General features: G+C 38.4%; 1 protein-coding gene across 6 annotated transcripts in view; it reads left to right on the top strand.

Annotated features, from left to right (window-relative positions):
• The window catches only part of DPP8 (dipeptidyl peptidase 8), a 53,483-nt gene extending 34,462 nt beyond the window's left edge, over positions 1–19,021 (top strand). For 5 of the 6 annotated variants that reach the window (XM_042252051.1, XM_004010233.4, XM_042252052.2 and 2 more), the window contains 7 exons: positions 36–171; positions 1,572–1,717; positions 8,798–8,944; positions 10,160–10,312; positions 11,524–11,666; positions 12,370–12,481; positions 14,832–19,021. In XM_042252051.1, the coding sequence (XP_042107985.1) occupies positions 36–171; positions 1,572–1,717; positions 8,798–8,944; positions 10,160–10,312; positions 11,524–11,666; positions 12,370–12,481; positions 14,832–14,954 (960 nt within the window). In that variant the 3' untranslated portion in view covers positions 14,955–19,021. Of the gene's footprint in view, positions 1–35; positions 172–1,571; positions 1,718–8,797; positions 8,945–9,348; positions 11,791–12,369; positions 12,482–14,831 lie in introns of those variants that run through there. The other variant, XM_012180743.5, reaches the window with a different exon arrangement.
• Positions 19,022–19,661: the final 640 nt, after the last annotated feature.

The raw sequence follows: 19,661 nt of genomic DNA, 5'->3' as shown, positions 1-19,661 counted from the left end.
CCTGGGGGAAAAGTAATTGTTTTTCCTTTTTCTAGCATTGTGACTTCTTTATAAGTAAGTATAGTAACCAGAAGAACCCACACTGTGTGTCCCTTTACAAGCTGTCAAGTCCTGACGATGACCCAACCTGCAAAACAAAAGAATTCTGGGCCACACTCTTGGATTCAGCAGGTACTCATTCTCCTGAACCCTATCTTTAGCAAGATTAGTACATTAGTGCTCTAAACCCGTGTCGTAGGTCCACATTTCCTGACAGAGCCTTCCCGCCCCTCACCACCGCCTGTCCTTCGGCTGCTGGCTGATCTCATCCCGCCTAGTCTATCAGTTATCAAATAAGGCTGGTTACTTCTTACTCCAGGCAGGAGCAAGACTGGAAGGCCTTTTTGAAAATAAGATTAAAATAATCAAGATTAGTCCAGGTTCGATGCATGATATTGGATGCTTGGGGCTGGTGCACTGGGATGACCCAGAGGGATGGTACAGGGAGGGAGGGGGGTTCAGGATGGGGAACACGTGTATACCTGTGGTGGATTCATGTTGATGTATGGCAAAACCAATACAATATTGTAAAGTAATTAACCTCCAATGAAAATAAGTAAATTTATATTTTTGAAAAAAGAGAGCACTCTATAAAAAATAAATAAATAAAAAATTAAATAATCAAGATAACAGCTAGGAAGTGATTTATTCATGTTTGGATGATTTTCCAGGTAAACAACTGAACTCGAATGTCATGGAGACTGAACTAGTAATACGAGCAGGGAAGCTGCAGCTTTAAGGAATAGCCAGCTGGTAGCTTTCTTAAACTTCTACCAGCAGTTGCAATGGCCATCTTAATAAAAGATAAATCCTCATTTTGTATGGGAGTGAAGAGCACTATGATTACCTGAATTTAAAATGCTTGATTTCTTAAATATAAATAATGGACTAATATATCTTTTAATTCATTTTGTACCCAAATCCTTTTTTCTGTTAGGTATTTTCACTCATAAATATCTCCTAAGGGGTTAAGAAATTAGTGCAAAACCACAAGGTATAGGTATGTTCTGGTGTCCACAATTAGAGTTTGTAATATGCTGATCTCTGCTTCAACTGGAACATCATCCAGTATACACAGACTTGGGAGAGGTCTGTGAAGCTTTCAAACACTGATCATGAATTTTTTTTCTGGGTTCTGATTAGGCTTATTGTCTAATGATCATAAAGAAATGTGTTTTGAGCACCTGCTGTGAGGAAGTTAAGTTAATTTGTGCTCTCAGTTTCTCATCAGGTATATGGCTTAACCATTGATAAGTTATACAAGCGGAGAGTGAAGTATTTGTGTTCTCCTTGTAAATACCTCCTGGGCTCCAGTGATTATTGATAATACTTTGTGTCTGCTTCTGAAATGGATATTTGATGTCTTCATTAGATTTCCTTTTTAAATATAACTATTTGTGCTTAATTTCTTGCTTCTCGTCTAAAGGAGGGATAGTTAGTTATTAGGGTAGTGGGTTTATGGTATTTTTCCCTTTCGCTCAGCTTGTCAAGCTCCCATAAGAACTTTACAGAATGTGTTTACCTCCTCCCAGGTCCTCTTCCTGACTATACCCCTCCAGAAATTTTTTCTTTTGAAAGCACTACTGGATTTACATTGTATGGGATGTTGTACAAACCTCATGATCTACAACCTGGAAAGAAATACCCCACTGTGCTGTTTATATATGGTGGTCCTCAGGTAGGCATATTTCTGTACCTATGTGTATGTGTTTTCATTTTCTTTTTTTTTAGATAATTTGTTATTTAAATGTCTGGTCAGTTGTTTAAGATTTGAGCATTGCTGAGCCTCTGCTGTTACTGACTCTGGCTTATGCTCTCATTACCCAGTTTAGGAGTTTAGGAAGCTGGGTTTTGTTAGGTAGCGAATTTGAAAATCAGTGTCACTTTCTTTTTTTTGGCCATGCTGCTTTGCTTGTGGGATCTTAGTTCCCCAATCAGGGATTGAACCAGGGCCCTTGGCAGTGAAAGTACAGAGTCTTAACCACTGGACTGCCAGGGAATTCCCTCAATGTCAATTTCTTAATTCACAGTGTGGACTGTAACTGTCATGGGGAATGTAATAGTCATGTCAGTTAGTAAATGTGTTGTATTCTAGGTAGAGAACTTGTTTGGAAAATGATATTAAATAATTAAATGTCTTGATTAATAAAGAATCTTAACAGATATTTTTGAAACCTTTGGTATCCTAATGAATTCCCCCTCTTCATTCTAAGGCCAGATCTCTCAAGCAAGCTATAATACTTTTATCAGCTAGTTAAGGCAGCTGCTGGAGAAGGAAATGGCAACCCACTCTGGTATTCTTGACTAGAGAATCCCATGGACAGAGGAGCCTGGTGGGCTGCTGTCCATAGGGTCGCACAGAGTCAGACACGACTGAAGCAACTTAGCACACATGCGTGCATTGGAGAAGGAAATGGCAACCCACTCCAGTATTCTTGTCTGGAGAATCCCAGGGACAAAGGAACCTGGTGGGCTGCTGTCCATGGGGTCACACAGAGTCGGACACGACTGAGTGACTTCACTTTCACTTTTCACTTTCACGCATTGAAGAAGGAAATGGCAACCCACTCCAGTGTTCTTGCCTGGAGAATCCCAGGGATGGGGGAGCCTGGTGGGCTGCCATCTGTGGGGTTGCACAGAGTCAGACACGACTGAAGCAACTTAGCAGCAGACTTTAAACCCGAGGCTTCCGAGATGGCATTGGTGATAAAGAATCTGCCTGCCAGTGCAGGAGACCCAAGACATGCAGTTTTGATCCCTGGGTTGGGAAGATCCCCTGGAAGAGGACATGGCAACCCACTCCAGTATTCTTGTCTGGAGAACCCCATGGACAGAGGAACCTGCTGGGCTACAGTCCACGGGGTCGCAAAGAGTCATGACTGAAGCAGCTTAGTACAGCACATACTATTCTTCAGCGCCGCAAGAAGTTTACATATTGATTTTCTTTTTTTTCCTGCGTTAAATAGTAGCATGTGAGTATTAAGGAAATTTTACTATCAGAGTAAAGTGTTTTGGTTAGGTTAGTTGGTTAACTGGTAATTTTTTTTAAAGTTTAATCTTGGTTATATATCTCACATTGAGCCCCTAAAGAAGTTAGAATTATACATATGTATATGTTTTTTTCCTAGTATAACTCTCTCTCTCTTTTTTAAAATTAATCTGTTTTTGACTGTGCTGGGTCTTTTTTACTATACTCAGGCATTCTGTAGGTTTGGCCACAGGGGCTACTCTTTGTTGCAGTCGCGCGGGTTCTCGTTGTGACGGCTTCTCTTGTTGCAGAGCACAGCTCTAGGTGCGTGGGCTTCCCAGCTTCAGGAGTTGAGGCTCCTGGACTCTAGAGCACAGGCTCAGTAGTTGTGGCACATGGACTTAGTTGCACCGTGGCGTGTGGGATCTGCCTAGACCAGGGATTGAACCTGTGTCTCCTGCATTGGCAGATGGATTCTTATCTGCTGCACCATCAGGGAGGTCCAATTACAACTCTCTAGAATTCAGTAAATATCCTGTTTTGTAGTTATATCCAGTAATTCAGATCTGGAAGTGTATCTAGGTGTCAAGTTATCGAAAACATAAAAGGTAGCTACATAAGCCATAACATCTCAGCAGTGATGATCATATATCAACTTGTCACTTTGCCATTGTTTAATGTGTTTTACAAACAAAACATGATTTTCATTGTAGTTATCTACACATAAATTATGAAAGAGTTAAATGAGACTTCTCTTAAAAACTTGAAAGCCAGATCTTTGTGAACTTAAAGGTGTAATATAAAGAAATTCAAGAAACTACAGGGCACTCTTAAAAGCTTTACATGTTCTGTTATTTAAAAAAGAAGGATGTTTCTTCTTCCCAATGAAGAAATGAAATATGAGATATGTGAAAAACATACTATAAAAACTAGCTGGTTATCTAGATTTTTAAGACTAAAGGACTCCTCATATTAGTGAAGTGAAGTCGCTCAGTCATGTCCGACTCTTTGTGACCTTATGGACTGTAGCCTGCCAGGCCCCTCAGTCCATGGGATTTTCCAGGCCATTTCCTTCTCCAGGGGATCTTCCCAACCCAGGGATTGAACCCGGGTCTCCCACATTGTAGGCAGATGCTTTACCGTCTGAGCTACCAGGGAAGCCCCCCTTACATTAGTAATTAAGTTTAAAAAGTCTAAGCCATATGAAAAGATAGTGTCACTAATCATTAGGGAAATGCAAATCAAAACCACAGTGAGATAGCACGTCATACCCTTTAGAATAGCTCTTTTTTAAATAATAAGGAAAATAATAAATGTTGGTAAGGGTGTAGAAAAATTGGAACTCTACTTTGCTGATGGGAATGTAAAATGATGCAGCCGCTGTGAAAAACAATATAGCAGTACTTCAAAAATGTATACATAGAATCGTAATCTGATCCAGCAATTCCATTTCAGGCCATATACCCAAAAGAATTGAAAGCAGAGACTCGGATACTTGTTTGAGTTACAGGTATGCAGTGTCAATTGCAACATCATTCACAATAGCCAAAAGGTGGAAGCAACCCTAGTGTCCATTGATAGACGAATGGGTAAACAAAATAAGATATATAAAGGAATATTATGCATCCTTAAAAAAGGAGGAAGTTCTGACTTATGCTACATGGATAAACCTGAGGATATTGTGCTAAGTGAAATAAGCCAGGCACAAAAGGATAAATATTGTATTATTCCACTTGTGTGAGATACCCAGAAGAAGCAAATTCATAGAGATAGAAAGTAGAGTAGAGCTTGTCAGGGACTGGGGGAGGGATAGGGAATTATTGTTTAAAGATTTGAAGTTTCTGTTTGAGATGATGAAAAGGCTCTGGAAATCAGTGGTGGTTGTACAACAGTGTGAATGTGCTTAATACCACTAAAATAGGGCTGTTTGCCTCTCAAAGTGTTCTTTGGTGAGGCCAGAGGAAAATCTGGTGTTCAGTCTGCAGGGAGATGTCACCATAAGACTTTGAGTGATAAAATTGGTTGGCACTTCAAGCCATTGGGAGATCATTCATCCTTGTGTTTGATAATCGTTTTGATTAGTTATGAAGAGACTCCTTAATGTAAGACCAGATCTTTCTACTAGCACACAGTAACCTTGCAAAATTTGATTAAATCCTAAAAGTGATCCAAGCCTTTTTTTTTTCCTTCCCTTGGTGGGTATTCAGGTCAAAGTGGAAGTCTTTTTGAATAAGGAACAATGTCTCAATTCATAACATGAAAGGAATTACTTCCTGATTAAATGTAGCAGTGCCTGCAGTAGGACATAAGTGAAACCAAGGAAAGCAACAAATAATTCTATTTGAAGTTGTTAAGGCTTATTGCTTTAAACTTTTTACTGATAACAGTAGTGTTGTTTATTTAGAAGGCAGTGGCACCCCACTCCAGTACTCTTGCCTGGAAAATCCCATGGATGGAGGAGCCTGGTGGGCTGCAGTCCATGGGGTCTCAAAGAGTCAGACACGACTGAGCGACTTCACTTTCACTTTTCACTTTGATGCATTGGAGAAGGAAATGGCAACCCGCTCCAGTGTTCTTGCCTGGAGAATCCCAGGGACGGGGGAGCCTGGTGAGCTGCTGTCTTTGGGGTCACACAGAGTCGGACACAACTGAAGTGACTTAGCAGCAACCTAGAAACCTGTTAGAAACCCTTCCTGGAAAAGGCATGGAATTAGTGTATATCATGCTTACTAAGTGCTTCCTAGGCTTTGTTTGGTAAGCGTTAAAGTCACAAATCTCACATCATTATATCAAAAAATGAATGTCTTTCTCTGTACTTTTGATGTGTATTTAATCATGGATCATACCGTGGATTGTAAAAAGTTTTATTTCAACTATGTGTGAAATCAATACATGGTTATTAATAAAAGTGAATACCTTTAAAAATAAATAAGTAAAAATGTTTATTTAACAGATACTTACGATACTTCCTATGTGTTGGACACTGTTCTGCAAACATAAATGCATAAGTGAGGTTAAAATAGCAGAGTACAGGTTTTGAAGAATTGATAACTGAAGAAAACTTTTGGATTCTTAGTGCTAAAGGGCATTATGTGTAAGTACCTTCTTCTAAGAAGAAGCAGGCCTTGAGGCTACAAAGGCAAAAACACTGGCTCTGGGGGAAAATGTTTCTATCAGGCAACTGAGGCCGTCTTCGGTGATTTACAGCAGGCAAAGAAGTGAGTTAATTTTTTTATATGTTCGTATTTGTGCTCTTCTAGGCTTACTACTTCTTTTTGCAGCTCCCTTCCTTGAAAAACAAGCACCTTTGCCCACCAAACACCTCTTTCCAAGGTAGAAAGGAAAACCATCATTCTCTATTTTTCATTCATTCATTCAGCAAATAGTTACTGAGTGCCTGTTATGTACCAAGCAGTATTCTAGGCAGTGAGGATACCACAATGAACAAGTCAGACTAATGTCCCACCCTCATGAAGATTAATGAGGAAAATAAGGTAAATTCTATAACTTCATATAATGGCAGTGTTATGAATAATTGTTGAGAAGGAAGATAACAAAGTGACTAATATGAGGGTTCTGATCGGAAGGTCAAGCAAGCTCTCTAAGGTTGCAGAGGATGAGAAGGGATGAGCCACGTTAAAGATCTAAGGGAAAAATAAATGTCAAGGTCCTGGGGTTAGAACCAACTCAATATAATCGATAGTAAGACTGGAATACAGTGCTCAAGGGGGAGAAATGGTATGAGACGAGGTGAGAGAAAATAGCCAAGGACCAAATATTGTAGGGTCTCGAATGTAGTGGTAAGGAGTTTAGATCTTTGATCTAAATGCCCAACCATTAGAAGGAGGCAAGCTATAAAGTCATACCTGGTTTACATTTTTAAAACATCGTTCTGTTACTATGAGAATAGCTTATATGGAAGCAAGTATAGAAACAGAAAGATCTGTTTGGCAGTTGTTACAGTGGTAACTAAGCATCCAGAAGTTCAAAAGGAAGATTTTTGTACACACCCACCTCCAGTCTAGCCCAGTAAATGATCAGTAGATGTTGATTGAGTGAAGATAGCATCAATTCTTATTTTAATTCCTGACTGACTTGGTTTTCCCAATGGTTTCCACCAGAGAACACTTTCTCAATTTTGCCAGAATGCATTTTTTGTTTATTATCTGTCTTTGTTGTTGTTGTTCAGTCCCCCAGTTGTCTGACTCTTTGCGACCCCATGGATTGCAGCACTCCAGGCCTCCCCGTCCCTCACCGTCTCCTGGAGTTTGCCCAAGTTCATGTTCATTGCATCAGTGATGCCTTCCAGCCATCTCTTCCTCTGACGCCCTCTTCTTCTTCTGCCCTCAATCTTTCCCAGCATCAGGGACTTTTCCAGTGAGTCGTCTGTTCACATCAGATGCCCAGGATACTGGAGCTTCAGCTTCAGCTTCAGTCCTTCCAGTGAATATTCAGGGTTGATCTTCCTTAAAATTGACTGGTTTGTCCCAGGTTCTGGCACCAAGAAATGAAACAAAACAAAACAAAAGATGGGTTTGATCTCTTGCTGTCCAAGGGACTTTCAGGAGTCTTCTCCAGCACCACAGTTGAAGGCATCAGTTGTTTGGCATTCCACCTTCTTTATGGTCCAGCTCTCACAATCATATGTGACCCCTGGGAAGACCATAGCCTTGACTGTATGGACCTTCGTTGGCAGAGTCATGTCCCTGCTTTTCAACACACTGTCTAGGTTTGTCATCGCTTTCCTGCCAAGAAGCAATTGTCTTCTGTTTTCATGGCTGCAGTCACCGTCTGCAGTGATTTTGGAGCCCAAGAAGAGGAAATCTGTCACTACTTCCACCTTTTCCCTTCTATTTGCCATGCAGTAATGGGGCTGGATGCCATGATCTTAATTTTTAAATATTTAGTCTTAAGCCAGCTCTTACACTCTCCTCCCGCACCTCATCAAGAGGCTCTTTAGTTCCTCTTTCCTCTTAGTGTCCACCAAAACCTTGAACTTCTGTAGCTTTTTGCCCATTAGTTAAAGTCTTTTCACTGGAGAATTTACTTCTGGTGAAGCAGTAAACTGCATTTAATTTCTCAGTCATTTTGAAGTATAGTTTCTAGGATGCGAAAGTTTTTTGAGAATCATCACCTTTTGCACTGATCTGTGTAACAGGAAAAAGTAAGCTGACTGGTCACTATTTTATTAAAGTACTGAAGTTTTCCCTCTACTGGTCAGAGACAATCCCAGAATATACAGGTAGGGAGAAAAAAAAATGATCCTGTTCCATCATTTGAAGGGTGCATTTCTTTCTCAAGGTAGAAGTAATCATTTTTGTAACTTTTTTATGGAATAGACTGAATCATTTATCTTGTAGTTAATATCTAGATTATGATTTTGAAGTCTGTAATTGTTCATTAATCCTCTAACTTTGCATATGAAGTTAAGAAAGAAAAGAAAGAACATAAACGTGAAAAGATTTAAGTTAATTTAAAAATATATCAGGGAAGGGGAAAGAGGGAGTTACTAAACAGTGACCTTAAAAAAAACCCTGAATTATGCAAGTTGAATAAGTTCTTGAGATCTGCTGTGCAAAATTGTCCTATGATTAACAATACAGTATGGTACACTTAAATTTTTAAGAGGGTCCATTTTATGTATTCTTGCCACAAAAAAATAATTTCATTTTATAGGCAAAATAATATTAAAAATGTAAGCTTTCTGTTTTTAGCAGCATCCTGCCTCTCTCATTTGCTTTTGTGTGTCACCATAGAATACGTTTCACTGAAGTTGTCTTTCTTCCTCAGGTGCAGTTGGTGAATAATCGGTTTAAAGGCGTGAAGTACTTCCGACTGAACACCCTGGCCTCTCTGGGCTATGTGGTCGTGGTGATAGACAACAGGGGGTCCTGCCACCGAGGGCTTAAATTTGAAGGCGCCTTTAAGTATAAAATGGTGTGTGAGCATACCAGCATTTCTCTTTTAAAGACATTTGCAGTTTTTGGTGCTTTGTTTGATGTGAAATCCCAGAGACAGAAATGGGGAAGGGACTGTGAGTGAGTGTGCGTGTGTACATATGTGAGTGTGTGTTTGGGGTGGGAGGGGAGGTGCTACCTGATCCTCACTAGGCTATTCCAGTCCACCTATAAGTAGCTCTGTGGAGCTGAGAAAGAACCACTTTACATAGAAACCCCCTCTCTTTCTATTTTTTATGTCCAGTTTAGCCAGAAGGCATCACATTTAGTTTTCAGCATCCTGTACACTATTAAGAGGAATAATTGAGATTTGTTCTGTCCTCTGTGAAGAGAGAAACCAACTGGTTAGTGCCTTCCTTGTGACAAGCCTCTTTCTCTCTACAGGAAGCTTTAAATGCTACCTTTTAGAGATGCCCCATGTCCTTTCTGCTGCTTTGGGAAATGATGAGAATCCGATGTTCCTTTTGCACAGTAAGGCAGTTACTGTGTTTGCCAGTGTATTGGACATGCTGAGTAAGACATGGGGATTTTCTCCCACAGCCAGTTCTTTGACCTTATGTTGTATTCTCATGTAAGTTTTTGTTTTTATTTTTGTTTTTGGCTCAGTGAAGTGAGATTGTGTGCACTGGCAGGCCTAGTAATACAGATAGGGTGGTGGTGATAGGAATTAGGACTATATAGGACTTTAAAGAAACTGTATGTTCAATTCCTAGAGGTAGATAATGGGCAAAGAGGAAGACAAGACCTCAAGAGTGATTCCTTCTACTTTATTGCATGAAGTTTTAAAGAGAAGTAAAATTAGTCATCCACTTAAGGGGGCTAATTTTTCATCTTTGGGTATAGGAAGGCTTGTTACAAGGAAGATGCTGACCTCTTAGCAGACAACAGAACAAATGGAAATGGGAAATACCCACATGACAAAGGACATTTGGGGTTGCAGTAGGAAAGAACTTTGTGACTAACGGGTAACTAAACTCTAGGACAGGCTAGCAACAGAAGCTATAGGCTCCTATCTCTAAATAGAGGTAAAAAAATTTTTTCCAAGCCACAGAATCTCAATCAATAATAAGTTCTTTTCTTAAAAAAAAAAAAACCACAGGTGTTTTTAGTAAGAACATCTGCCAGCTTTCAAAACACTCTTATAATGAGATTTTTATTTATCAGAATCAGTGAAATGTTCTCCCTTTTTTGACAGGGTCAAATAGAAATTGACGATCAAGTGGAAGGACTCCAGTATCTAGCCTCTCAATATGATTTCATTGACTTAGATCGTGTGGGCATCCATGGCTGGTCCTATGGAGGATACCTGTCCCTAATGGCGTTAATGCAGAGGTCAGATATCTTCAGGGTATGTGATTTCCTATGGTATTTCTTTTGCAATAAGGGTAGAATTTTCTATAAATTGAGATACAAGAAAAGAACCAAATTTCTGAAGTTGACAGTATTATGAAATGTTAGGGTTTGTGTGTTTAACAGCCATGAGAAATAATAGATTTATCTTGTCAACTTGTGGGATATATATTTATATTTCTTTATCTGTATATATCTGTATAAAATACTTGTCCGCTTGATCAGTTATTAGCTATTAACAGACATATGCCAAATATTATGGGAGATAGTCATGATTAGTAAAACCCACATTCTTATTGGGTTGTTCTTATTTGTTTAATTATTGGGCTACAGCCTCTGAGGGCAGGGATCTATCTGCCTTATACTGTATCCTCAGCAGCCAAGCACAATGCTTAGCACATAGTAGGTCCTAAGTAAATCTGTGCCAAATGAATAAACTACTAAATATATAAGCAGTGATTACAACTTTATAAACAAACTCTTAGAAAAATATGTTAGAAAAAAGATGCTAAAAACTGTTAAGAAAATGGAAATAATGAGTAGCATTTTTCTTTTTTTAATATTTCATTAACATGATTTTATTTTACAGTGGAAATTATTTATTTTTAGGAATAAAAGTGATAAGGTTTTTGTATATTCAGATAATCTTTATTTATAATAACCACGAAATGAAGTCTGAATACTGCCATAATTTTCTCAGGCTTGCAGCTGTCAAGAAAGTAATTACAATAATTAAATATAAAACTGTGTGGGAGCCTTAAAATGAGACAAGTGTTTAGTACGTAAATAAATTTCATTCATTGTTTTACATTTTGTACTGCCAACGGAAGCTAAAAGAACAAAAAAGAAGAAAGTGACTGCCCTTCCTATGTAAAGCTGGCGCTTGTCCCGTGTTTTTCCTCATTACACCGAGGCAGTCATATGTTCTAGCTCAGCCTCCTCTTCTCATGGAGACTCATGTTTGTGTTTCATCCAGCCCAGGTTAAGGATTTAGTGTGTGCCACCTCTGTGGAACATGAAGCTATCTGACTCATTAAGTATCAAGTTCTTGACCTTGGCATTCCCCTTTGATTTTCTGAGTAGCCTGAGACCGCAGTTGTGAGGCTAAAGCCTAAAGATAATTTTAGCCTATAAATTTGCAGTTACAGACTCTCAGTGTTAACCATTCTTTTCTGAACCGCGTTTGACTGTCACTGTTGTCTTCTGTAGGTTGCTATTGCTGGGGCCCCAGTCACTCTGTGGATCTTCTATGATACAGGCTACACGGAACGTTACATGGGTCACCCTGACCAGAATGAACAGGGCTATTACTTAGGATCTGTAGCCATGCAAGCAGAAAAATTCCCCTCTGAGTAAGTTCAAGCTTTAAAATTAAAATTATAAATTTAAAATTGTATTTTTTAAGATTGTCTTTAATAATAAGGAAAGCTACAAATATGACAAAAATAAAACTAATATTTTATGGATTACTAGAAAGCATGGCTGTTTTCTTAAAGCTGAATTATAGGCTAGTTCATATAATTTGGGTTTTTTAGCAAGTTATATTTGAAGCAATTGCTTAAGTGCTAAAAGAAGCTTATTAAGTATACCACTGTTTCCCTGGAGGAGGGCATGGCAACCCACTCCAGTATTCTTGCTTAGAGAATGTCCATGGACAGAGGAGCCTGGCAGGCTACAGTCCATGGGGTCTCAAAGAGTTGGACACAACTGAGCAACTAAGCACAGCACACCACCACTGTTTCAGAGTGGAAAAAATCCCATTTCTGCTTCCATATATTTTACAAATAGCATATATGATTATTCTTTTTCTAGGGATATGCTGTAATTATTAATGTATGATAATATCTTAATAAAAAATTGAACACATTTAATTTTTTTCATTACATGTAGCATCTGGTTGATATATTACTAATTTAATATTGAAATGTTGAATCCTTATTCTAACATTACAGTATAAGGAAGTTATTGTAGTAGGTTATGGTTAGTTTTAACAAGTTAAGTAGTTTTCCCATATTCTCTATTTTACCTCATCCTCTGATATTTCCATTTCTCCAGACCAAATCGTTTACTACTCTTACATGGGTTCTTGGATGAGAATGTTCATTTTGCACACACCAGTATATTACTGAGTTTTTTAGTGAGGGCTGGAAAGCCATATGATTTACAGGTGAGTTCTTTTAATTTTCTGATTAAAATAGTCATGATTCATGATTGGTTACTTTGGAATATAATAAACTATGGAGTGAGGTTGAATTTTCAGCTGTGGCTACTCTCTGCTTAAGAGAACTGAAATAATAGGCATAGTTAGCAGTGCCTCTGGTTGGATAAAAGTTAAGGTTCTATTCTATCGAAGTCAGGATGAAAATTTGCCTGTCCGATTACATGACTTGTGTATCTGTATCTGCTTTCAGTTTGTAATCGTGGACAAGATGACAGGAGTCCATTCATTATCCTCCTTTGCTTTTCTTCTTCCCCTTGGAAGGGTGAGGAAATGCTGCTTGATTTCATTGTTGTAAAGGATTTTTAGGACCTGAATATGTGGTCTTTTAATTTTCTTCTATTTTATATTGACAGTGGGGCAGAAACCAAAAGTTACCCACCTCCATTGCTCCATTATTAAAAAAAAAAAAAAAGCCTTTAAGAGAAACTGTTCCTTCCCTTCCTTGTTTCTACTCCTTGCATGGGTTATACACTCGTAAGAAATGAAAATGTGACTTTTCCTTCTTTTATGTTTCAGTTGGCATTTATTCAGGTAAACTATGAGGTATTTAGCTATAGCATCAGTTTTCAGGGGTCTCAGGACCCTTTTATATACCAAACAGTTTTTGTTTGCGTGAGTTATGTCTATGAGTATTGCTCTCACATTGACTAAGAAAATCTTAAAATATTTATTTGTTTAACAGTGATAAACTATTATTACATATTAGCACAGATCACATTTTTTTAATGGGGGAAAACAATTTAAAGTTTACTGAGAAAGTTAGTACTGTTTTACATATTTGTAAATCCCTTTAATATCTGACTTAATAAGAAATAACACCTCAATGCTCGTATCTACTTCTGTTGTGCAGTGTTGTTTTGGCTAAATAAGTGAAGAAGTTTCAGCCTCACAAAATACCTAGCTAAGAAATGGGAGTAATATCTTAGCTTTTTCAGATAATAATGGCTGTTCTTCTTTGTTGCTACACTAAAGCTGGACAAATGGTACTTTCTTACAGGTTAGTTTTAGTGTGGAATCCGAAGCCGTATCTATAAACTTTTCATGCTCTGTTATAGTCTGTTGGGTGGATCTTGTACTTCAGATGCATCTTTTATCCATGCATTGGTCATCTGGAAAACACTGGTTCACCTCTAATTGTTGACTGATTTCATCATACAATATTTTAAAAATCACATGCATTAATGCTACCACTGATCCCAACAGAAAAGTCTTCCAGGTATTGGGAAACTCATGAAATAGTAGTGGCAGATGCAAGTTTTCCAAAATTCTAATTTTCACTTAAAATCTCAAAATTTGTCACTAACAACAAATACTGTCAATGTTGTCTTTGAAGTAGCCAGCTCACATTATTTTTGAGAGAATGTTTGCCAAATAGCCAAGTCTGAATCACCGTAGATGTCTTTCTTTCAAGTGAGAAAATGGAGTTCCATTTATAAGCTCAGTTTTAGAGACCCTGGCAATCCAGTGGTTAAGATGCCACACTTCAGTGCAGGGGGTATGGGTTCGATCCCCGGTTGGGGATTTAAGAGCTTGCGTGCCTCAAGGCACAGATAAAAGAAAGAAAACTCAGTTGTACAAGTCTTTCCCTTCAGACATCCTGTAGCAGAAGTGCTTTATGCATTCTGCCCATTTTATCACCACAGAATATAAAAAGACCTCTGCTCAAGGGTTGCAATTTAATAAAATTCTAAATTTTACTTCTGCTTAAATGAAGCTGGCATTTTTTCCTATTTACTAAAGTGTGCGTCACTGATTTGATTCATGCTAAGGCACCAGCAGTTTTACCCACCATTGCCTTTCATTATCAGTGCAGGTGCCAACACAGTGAATAAACGCTTATTCTTTAATGTCTTAGTTTTGTCTTAGTTTTGTCCTGAAAGTAGTTTTGGCCCTGTGTATCCCTTGAAAGGGTTTCTGAAGACTCCAGAAGTCTGCAAACCACACTTGGAGAACCATTGGTCCTTCTGTAAGCTTAGTGATACATAGGGAATTACAGAAAGAAGAGGGACCTCCCCAGCAGTTCAGTGGTTGAGATGCCACACTGCAGTGCAGGGGGCATTGGTACCTACCTTGGACAGGAACTAAGAGCCTACACATTGTGGGGCATGGCCAAAAAAAAGGTTTTTAATAATGATAAAGAAAAAAAGGAGGGGAGCCTTTACATTGGAGGTGTGTATGCAATATCTTGGAGAAGCTCTGCTCCATGTGATTAATCCCATTGAGAATCTCTGGAAAGCTTTGGAAGGAGATACTAAGTTCTTATTTTTTGTATTTTGATTTTGTTGTTGTTTTTAAGATCTATCCTCAGGAGAGACACAGCATAAGAGTCCCTGAATCTGGAGAACATTATGAACTGCACCTTTTGCACTACCTTCAAGAAAACCTTGGATCACGTATTGCTGCTCTGAAAGTGATATAATTTTGACCTGTGTAGAACTCTGGTATACACTGGCTGTTTAACCAAATGAGGAAGTTTAAATTTAATCAGTAGAGAATTGATCATCACATTTTGGTACTTGCCACATAACATCTACTTCTGAAAGTATATCTGGTGCCATGCAGGTGTTTACAGCTTGTGGATAGTAATCTAATACCTTAACCATACACACACAAAATTAAATGACACATATTTCTAAGGGACCCAGCAATACCTTGAAAATCACTGAGAAAAATAAGACATTAGCACCATGTATTCATACTACCTTATTTTCATTTTTAATAGCATTATGAAACCTCATGGACTTAGTGTATTTTTACAGTATACTTCTGAGTTTGTTAAAATATGATGATATTAGTGATTGGCTTGGTTCAATTCCAGAATCTCTGACTAGTTACAGATTTGATAGCACTTAAATGTAATTGACTAGCTTCTGCTTCATTGCTTGGGGTGTATCCAGCATGTTATAAAGTAATCACTATTAAACCTAAGACTTAACCAATCATTAATGATTGTTCAAGGTTAAGTTAGTGGCCTCCTAAAGACACTTACTTTGTTTCATTCAAACTCTGACCAGTTTTTAGCCAATTTAAATTGTATCTAGTATAAATGGTTCTCTTTGATGATATGACTGAGTGGGTTTTTCTTTTCACATAAAGGCAAGTAACTATATATGTAGCATGATTATAATATTGATAATTACAGGCAGGAAAATTTTAATCAGATAATTAGAGCTTAAATATTTGCAGGCAGTTCCTTTCCCTTTGGGAAAAGAAGAAAGTACACATTCACTCGTATTCTTCAGAAAATTTAGTGGTGCCATTTTCCATTGGGTATTTCCTCACTGAAATGTTCCAGAGTTTTAGGGCAATGGAAGGGAATTTTGGTGGAGTCAGGGAGACCAGGGTGTGGAGAATGGCAAGGAGAGGAGAAGGCAAGGGTCTGCTTAAGAACTAAGCAGAAGTATAATCTGACCAAAAATACTCATGAAAAAGTTTAAGAATTGAAATTTAAACTCCTAGAATATTAGTTAAGGAAACCAGAATTAAGAAATCACTCTCTTGCCAACAGTTACAGACTAACTTTATTCAGGGGAAGAAAAGCTCCTTACAGTTACTTTTACATTTCTAATTCTAATTTTTTGTTATTTTCTTCTTAATTTTGGAAGCCTTGCAAATTGAAACTTTCTTGAACCTTTATAAATTATTTGAGCATCATTTAAATATTGTGATCTTAAAATACAGAGGTTTCCAGACAACCTCTTTACCATAAACTGATCCCCAGCCAGCCATGACTCTTTTTCAGTGTTCAAAGCTTATAAGTGATTTTTTGAATGGCCATGACATTTTCCTGATTTAGCCCTAGCACTTGACTATTAAGGGAGCCCATAGTGCTGATTGGTGCTGATTGGGATCTGTCATCTTAGAATCTTAGGGTGCTAGCTGGGTCACATTGGAGCCAATGTCAGAGAAGGCACCCAAGAGTTGACCCTTTTTATCACAAGCTTCAATGTTTGGAAAGTCATTATCAGTACTTCTAAACAATGTTCCAAGAGAAAAAAATTTTATTCTCTGTCACCATTACGGAGTGAATAGAGTCCTAATCCTAGAGAGCACAGCCTCCATTAGTAAAGATAACTGTGCTTGAGATGTGGACTTCATCTTTGAGGGCCACATGGGAGGTGGGAGAGGTCCAGAGATGGCAGGGTGACCTGGTGGTTCTGTCCATGGAGGGGGATTGGGTTTTGCTGTTTTTGTATTTATACTGTATTATAGGTACCACACTTTTCCCTATGACTGTATATGTATTGATTTTCTTGTTTATGATATTTTCCCATGCTGAGATATGTTTATATTCTTTTCAATGTTAAATTAAATTGATTTGGGTAATATTCTTCCCCAAGAAAGTATTTTCCCCCATGACTTAAGTTTGTATCTGATTACTGAAGACGATTTTTGTTTGTGGACCTAGTTGGCCTCCGAGGATATATCCTTATATAATATGCAAAGTAGAAATGGTATACAGTAGCTTTTAGACAGTTGTTCATTTGAAACCTTTTACCCAATATCGCTGTGTTTCCAAAATGGCATCTCGTATTTTACCAAACAAACCTTAGAGGAACCTCATGGACGCTCAGATTCACAGGTGTTTTCCTTTTGCTTCTTGCCATCTGCTTTCCTCCCATCACAAGGAATGCATCTGTTTAACTGCCCTGACAGTCAGTTACAGGCCATTCGCCTTCTATAGAGGGGGAAAACACCTGACTGAATTTGCATGCAGAAAGACAACTTGACTGAATTTGATTTTTAAAATCAATGTGAAAAGCATAGTCAATTCAGGCAATCTGTAGAAACCTCACTAAAACTATTTTTACCCTATGTATGGGCAACAAACTAAAAGGCAAGAGTATAGCAACATTTTTAATGAGAACCAAAAAGCACTAGGTTAAACATCAACGGGGAGTTTTGCAGGTTTGATAACTGAGTGCACTTGAACAGCCATCAGGTAGGTATGGTTGCTTGTATGTTGAGCAGCGAGACTCAAGATCTGATTCATCTGGGATGCTTTTCAAAAGAAATGCACTCTTGAACCTTACTCTTAGAGATTTGGATTTGGTTGATTAAGTGGAGACCAGGAATCTGCATTTCTAACAAGCTTTCCAGATGACTAAAGCAAGTCATTTGTGGGGCTACTTTAAGAAACTCTCCTATAGGACTGAGTTGGATTAAGAAAATAATAGGTGATTTTCACACTGGACTGATTTTCAAGAACCTAAAACAATAGTTAAGATAGCTCCTCATACAATAATTATTGGCTGTTTTTTCACTCTGAAAGAAGCAGAAGATATTAACTATCTCCCCTTGGTCTGGAGATTAATTTTGGAATGAAGGTTTTTCCCTCTTGCTATTCCTGGCTTGTTTCCAATGCCTCATACATAAGAGGAAGAAGTCACAATGCATGCATGATTTTTCAAAAGAATGAGGTAATAGATAACTGATGCTTACTTTTACCTGTTTTATTTCTTAAAGAAAAGTGTATCCCACCTCTCTGTAATATTGTCTCTCTTTAGGTGGAATGATTCCGATGAGATCTCTCATTATTATAGAATTACAGAACTTTCAAGCTATTATATCTTTGATATAACCTGATGTTCTCATTTTTTAGAGGAGGAACCTCCATATAGAGAGGAGAAAATATCCCCGTGGCCACACAGCCCCTTAGTGCTTTGTCAGTACTAGACTCCATCCAGATATCCCAACTCATGGTAGTTAAATGATATGTAGAAAAGGCAAATTTTTAAAGAAGTATTTATTAATATATTCCTATGAAACATTTTAAAGATAACATAAAATGGTTAATTTTTCCATTCTGAAGTAAATGCTAAGCATGCTTATTAATGAAGCAGTACTTCTAATTAGTATATGACATTCTGAAGTTAATTAAAATTGTTACACTCAACATGTCTTCCTCGGTGTAGTGGGAGGTTTGGGGCTTGGGATATAAAGTGCTTGTTTAAGCCTAGGAACCCAAATTAGAGCTATTTAAAGTAAGCAAAGAGACATGGCCATATCTAAACTAAGATATGGAAGCTGAGTGTCCGTTCCCAGCAGACATAGGAAACTTTCCTGACTCACCTTTCCACAGCCCAACCTCACCTGTCCATCTCGCAGCCTAAAATATGAAGGCATGTTAGTGCAAGGTGCTGGCTCCAGCTTTTTCTTACTTTGTCAAAGGACAGTTCTAGGTAATCATTTAAGAAGTCCCTCACAGAGAGAGAAGTAGTGTTTGTATGTTTGTTTTTAAATAACCCAAATACAAATTTATGTTGCATTCAGCACAATTGGAGTTCAGGTCTTTAATTTTAGAACATAAAGTGCCTGCTGTTTTAAGCGTTGACTTGTATAAAAAGAACTGCATGTCTCACTCCAGTAAGTTTATGGGTTTTCTCATTTTCAGCTACATGGCTTTTAATCATGTAAAGTGAAACATTAGTTTTGTTGCATTTTATTACAGGTTCTTTGTTGCAATAAAGATGCTGCTAAAATTAATTGATGTAAATGTCCCTTTTTCCCCCATTCCGCACTTGTACACTCTTGCTTTGACTAGTGGCAACCGTGACTGGTTAAAACACACGAACAAGATCATGTGCTTGCAGTGGAGAATGGAGACTGCAAGGTGATTGATTACATGTGGTTTCTAATATAGATACTAACCAAAGGTACATCCTGGCTTCCTTGATAGTTCAGTTAGTAAAGAATCTGCCTGCAGTGCAGGAGACCCTGGTTTGATTCCTGGGTCAGGAAGATCCCCGGAGAAGGCATAGGCTACCCACTCTAGTATTCTTGGGCTTCCCCTGTGGCTCAGCTGGTAAAGAATCTGCCTGCAATGCAGGAGACCTGGGTTCAATCCCTGGGTTGGGAAGATTCCCTGGAGAAGGGAGAAGCTACCCACGCCAGTATTCTGGCCTGGAGAATTCTATGGACTGAATATTCCGTGGGATTGCAAAGAGTCGGATACAACTGAGCAACTTTCACTTTAAAAGATGCATCCAGACACAGAGGGAGGTGTGCTTTGTATGGGTAAGTGGTTCCCAGCACCCAGAGCTGGTGCTGCAAGGGTGGGCGATGCTTGGAGCCAGTGATGAGCATCTCCTCCCTGAGCAGCTGGCAGTCTCTCTGGAATGCCTCT

Source organism: Ovis aries, chromosome 7, assembly GCF_016772045.2.
Source record: "Ovis aries strain OAR_USU_Benz2616 breed Rambouillet chromosome 7, ARS-UI_Ramb_v3.0, whole genome shotgun sequence".
NCBI classification, from domain to species: domain Eukaryota; kingdom Metazoa; phylum Chordata; class Mammalia; order Artiodactyla; family Bovidae; genus Ovis; species Ovis aries.
This window is presented reverse-complemented; position numbering and strand designations above follow the sequence as displayed.